The 5,384-nt window shown below is 39.0% G+C and overlaps 1 protein-coding gene across 1 annotated transcript; it reads left to right on the forward strand.

The window, feature by feature from the left end:
* The first annotated feature begins 1,162 nt into the window (after nt 1-1,162).
* Nucleotides 1,163-4,169, forward strand: myct1a (myc target 1a). The gene is made up of 2 exons (XM_042503629.2): nt 1,163-1,528; nt 2,793-4,169. Exons 1-2 carry the CDS (start codon nt 1,474-1,476, stop codon nt 3,338-3,340), a joined length of 603 nt encoding a protein of 200 aa, XP_042359563.1. The 5' UTR covers nt 1,163-1,473; the 3' UTR covers nt 3,341-4,169.
* The last annotated feature ends 1,215 nt before the right edge of the window (nt 4,170-5,384 follow it).

A 5,384-nucleotide genomic window follows, 5' to 3' on the forward strand; every position in this document is an offset into this window, starting at 1 on the left:
ATTCTGTAGAATGGCCCATTTTAGAATCAAGTATTGTTGAATATTACTGAAATATAATTAGTGATGAAGTAACCTATTTGCAAATTTAGATTATTAATACAAAAAGTAAATAAACTAACTAAAGTTACTGACTAGTAACTACAGCTTAATTAGATGTAGTGGATTAGAAAATACAATCTTTACCTCTGAGATGCATTTGAGTAGAAAGTAGCATAAAATTGAAACACTTAAATAAAGAACAAGTACCTCAAAATTGTACTTAAGTTCAGTAATAAGTCACAAGTTTCAATCCACCACTGGGCTTGATTAATTTTGAGGTTGAATTCAAAGATGAAGGATGTTTTATGATCAACTCTGGAGAGTAAAATCAAAAGCTGATGAGGCAAACGGGGCTGGTCTACATTAGAAGCATACCAATATGACTACTTGCATCCTTCTCTCTGACTTTAGTGATGACATTGCAGATTTGACTTGGAGGGGATTAAAATAATGCTGACTGTGGGATCATGAAAGGAGTAACATGGGTAACTGATTTGTGAAAGTAAAAAAAAAAAAAGGTTGGCGCTTTAAATGAGTAGCTGTGCTGTTTTCTATCTTATCAAACTTCAGTGTTTTTACTGGATCTCTCCAAGTGGGAAAGGACCAGACATCCAAAGCAGGCACCGCTGCTGACCTGGCAAACACTGTGGAAAGACTGAGCTTACTAACAAAGACGCTGGAAATCAGAACAGGCAGATATCCAGACAGTGTATTTAAAAATACACCAGAGTTACGTTATGTTTTGCATCATTACAACTGAGTATTAAAAGCACTTACAGGATTGCAATCATCAATTCCAGCTGCGGTTTTGCCTTCAACACCCATTTCAGGCCTATAACTGCTGGCGCAGCTTATGGCAAAACTGTGGTCTCTGTGGTGAAAGGAAGAAACACGAGAGATTGACATTTTTATCATTTTTGAAAGGAAACTAAAATATTGTTGGACTTTCCTCGTGGTGAAATCTTAAGTACAGAGTCTTTTGGCACTTTGGTGATTTAACATTAATCAACCTGAAGGAAATGATGGGAGAGGAAGTGATTATAGCAACACCCCGTCTCCCCACCTCCAGGATCTCTGTCCTGGATAGATAAGCCACTCCTGTTGCTAATTTCAAGCAGAAAAGCAGGAAATGTGACAGTGTAGTTTTCCGCTTCCATAAACAAGACGAATGCCAGAGTTTGCCGCCAGTCCTGTGCGCCTCTGGGCTGAGTCTCCCTCTGAGGGAGACACACATACGGACAGAGAAAGTGAGCAAAGGACGAGAGAGGGGGGAAAGTGACAGAACAGGAAAGAGGGGAGGCAGAAGACAGGAAAACCCATCAGAGGAAAAGAGAGACGAGCAAGAACTGACAGAAGAGGAGGAGAAGGGAGAAGAAGAGAGAGTAAAAAGACAGACTGGAGTGAGTAGCAGTCTCTCTTCTTCTCCTCGAAGTCATGGCCGAGAACAACACAAATCTCTTTTTGGAAATACTTCAGTCTTTTGATGCTGGTGAGTTTTTTCTAACTTCCCTTCTCTTTTAGCTAGTCTTTAATGTGGTTTCTCTGATTGGCATCGTTGTTCTCTCAGGAATTAAAGCTTTAATCACCTCTGGGAGAGACACAATATGTGGGCTTGATTCCCTTTGAAGATCATTTAAGAAAATCAAAAAGAAACCTTCTTGCAACTCCGAATGTATAAGGTTCTGACATGTTATTTTTAGTGTTTTTTTCTTCAGTTTTCCCAAATGTCATTTCCAGATGACTTTTGACCAGTGTCTCCTTTCCTTTTTCCAAAAGTAAGAGAAAATAAGCTGCTATGGAAATATGGGCTGGTAGCACAGCGGGTTCAGTCTGTTTAACGCTTAACTGTATTGAAAGGAAATTGATTTGTTTTCCGTGGCAGTGGTCCAAAGGATTTGTCTTAGACGCTGCATTCTCTCTCTTCTCTCAAGCACGCTTATGTGGGCACTCCTGCTTCCAAGGCAGAGAAGCAATGAGCAAAAAGTCGGTGCCTTTTTTTTGTGAGAATGAAATGCAATCACTTTGTTGTTTCCAAAGTACTTGCTCAAGTGAACATGAAAGAGGAAAGCCTATTATTTTGTCAAAGGGCACCATCTTGCAAGACAATGTTGGCAATCCTCCATTTGCGACAAACAGATGTTTTTTGTAATCTTGGTTAAAGCACAGATTCTAATTGAAATTCCTTCCATTCTCAGGGGATAATAAAAAAGGTCATTTAGATGTATTGCATGTGCATAGTTATTATCAAACTCTTGTTTCTTACATCAAACCTGAAGAGTAAATAAGTTAATGAGGCAGAAGAGATAGAAACACATCGAGTACAGACCCAGAATATGAAGGGTGTTTGTTAAAGGTCCATCTAAAACATAAGCAGATCTGGAGATTAGAAGATCTGTTCAACACTGTTGGCAAGAAGGCCAGCAGTGGGACAGTTTTTCTGAAGCCAAAATTTGAAGTGGACTTTTTATTTGATGCCTGCAAGATCTTTAGGAGGCAGGTATCATCTTCACTCAATCCATCAAGGACATGTCCAAGATAAAGGGTTGTGAATGTTGTTCTGATGTGGCAACCTAAAGTTTTTGAGAAAGTCTGAATAGAAGGACAAGACCAGAAAATATGAGCATGATCAACCATGGTGTCTTCACACTTCGTCCAGCGGCATAGCTGAGTGCCAGTTTGTTTAGACTTCTGTTTGGGCGTGATGAAAAATCAAATCAAATGATCGTTTTTGATAAGTGTTTCTCTCTTCTCAGTCCCTCTGATCATAGCTTTCTTTGTGTCCATGGCGGTGGGCCTGGTCTTGGGTGCCCTGGTTTATGTACTCTTGACCTGGATGTCCCGACGCAGAGCAGGCTCTGCCAGCATCACCCGCCGCCCTCCTCGCCAATCGCGCACGTCTCCCCGCAACCGTCCGGGCTTTAACCGCAACAGCAGCTACGACAGGCGCAGCAACAACAGTTTGGTCAGCGCTGCTTTCAGCTTCCACCGCCAAACTTCCTCCCCAGATCACCTCGACCCACTGGGGCACAAATCAAGCTTCAGGGCCTCCACCTTCCACCCTCTCCTCCAGTGCAGCCAAATTGCACGAGAGGCAGAGGAGGGGAGCCAAACGACGCTTCCTCGTACGCCAACACTGACCACATCAACTGGATCGGCTCAAACAGCAGCCCAGCCAGCTGCCACCCCACCCAGACCTGAGTCATTTTGGGGGAACAATGGCCTGAGGGGTTTCCATGCAACACAGACCCCACCTCCAGCTTATGAGAGCATTATTAGAGCTTATCAGGAAACTTGCACCTGAGAGGAGTGGAAGCACCTGGCTAAATGAGCCCAGAGCTGTACATGGATTTAAAAATTATATTGGACTGGATCTGTTTTGATTTATATGACCAGGTAGAGTGGAGTGAACAAGGGCACTAAGTCAATTTTGTGTGCTGCTTAACACAATAACACTCTGAATCATCAATTAGTTTTGTATGTCTGTTGGTATGTTAATGTATATCTGGTGTTGACATAAGCATACTTGCCTTTCATCATTCAATACTTTGAAAAATATTTAACCTTTGTCTATTGATACTCTTAACAATTAGGCAATGGCTGCTTATGACCAGAAATTATTCTGCTTAAAAATAAGCAGTTTGTATTTTGTGGTGATTGACATCCGTGTATGCTATTTTTGTTTAATTCAGACAAGGCAAAAGTCTACAAATGCACACTAGTGACTGGGCAATGCTGCAAGGCAAGATGTCTCCTGTGTCCCTGCTGATTAACTAATAACTATGCAAAAGAGAGAATGATGACGTGTACCCCAAAGGAAGACGAATGTTTGTGTGCTGACTTGTTACTAATAAGTTGTGTCATTGACACATCTATGCAAAACCTGGTGGAGACAGCTATAAACTTGTTTGATGTTATATTGCTGTCTCACACGTGTTTTTTACAGGGCTGTGGTATGTTGGTGAGTGTGGCATTTAAAGTAATTAAGTGTGTCTGTGTCTGCATGTATAGTACTGTATGTGTGAGAGAGACAAGAAAAGTAGGGCATTAGAGTCAGAAGTTTTTGTATTATATATTTGAATGTAATTTACTGAACTCATAAGTTAATGCAATAAAAGCTGCAATCAAAAGCATGACATCTGAGTTTTACATACAAAACATGTCGTCTATGTGTGAGGACAAACAAAGCAGCGCCCTTATCTTCAGGGTTCCCACAATTTTTCATGGGCAAAATTTCAAAACTTGACTTTTCACCATGACTTTTCAAGAATCTTGCCGAGCATTTTTCAAACACATCAGATTCAAACTCAGAATTTCAGCTAACTTGCATACTCAAAAAGAGAGGGGGGACAAGAGAAAATTAAGAAACGTGCACAATGTTAAACAAAATGTCATCACATATTGACACACATTAGTGCAATCTCATCAACAGCTACAGAAAATAAATTTGACATTGTTATAGAACATGAAATTTTATCAACAGAATATTACTGTGACAATTTTATTACACACACAACAAAATTCAGTCTCTTTTCCAAAACTTTTAATGTTTTTTACTAATTACATTACTTTCCAGATTTTTCATGACTGTGGTGCCCTGTATCCTATGGACATAACATAAACACTTGTAAAACACTCAAATCCAATATGATCGTCATAAATACAAATACTACCTCAGAGAAGGTACTTATATTTGATTTTGTTAACCTCATTGGATAAATGTTGACAGTATTTAGATTGTGATGTTCTTCACTGGTGGGAATAATAAGGGAACTACCTCATTAAAAATATCCAATAGAATATAAATGTAACAAAACACCACACCTGACTTCATGTCAATTAATCAGTGCCGCTGCATCAAAGTTGTCCTCTAAACATTATTACCTTGACATAATGTATAGATTTTGTGCACTGTTGTTGCAATGGACTGCATTATTCTGAAGCTTGACTTTCAGACAGATTACTTTTATGTCCAGTCTGACTACTGTTCCTGAATGGGGAAACTTCTAAAACACAATTAAGTTTGGTACAAAACTGAAGAGCCACCCGACTAACAACAAAAGCAATTATCAATTTTTTTTGCATTAAAAAAAATTTCAAAAAAAGGGACACAATAATAATAATCCTAATTATTGTTATTATTATTATTTTATTCTTGTTATTTATTTATTTTATTTTTTTTTATTATTATTTAGGTTGTTGTATTATTATAACTTTACTCGAATAGCACTTATCTAAACAAGGTTACAAAATGCTCCACACATTTCGCCGCATACGTTAAGTATATTTTTTGTTTATGTTTCGTTATTTGTTTGTTTTCTGATCGCGTCGGTTGCGACAGATGACGT

The sequence above is a fragment of the Plectropomus leopardus genome, chromosome 16 (genome assembly GCF_026936395.1).
Source record: "Plectropomus leopardus strain MGB_pleo_1.0 chromosome 16, ASM2693639v1, whole genome shotgun sequence".
In the NCBI taxonomy this organism is placed as follows: Eukaryota; Metazoa; Chordata; class Actinopteri; order Perciformes; family Serranidae; genus Plectropomus; species Plectropomus leopardus.

Bases quoted from the DNA above. Each gene is read 5' to 3' on its own strand.
- myct1a (XM_042503629.2), top strand. From the start codon at position 1,474: ATGGCCGAGAACAACACAAATCTCTTTTTGGAAATACTTCAGTCTTTT. The intron at 1,529-2,792 runs GTGAGTTTTTTC...CTCTCTTCTCAG, and splicing joins ACTTCAGTCTTTTGATGCTG to TCCCTCTGATCATAGCTTTC.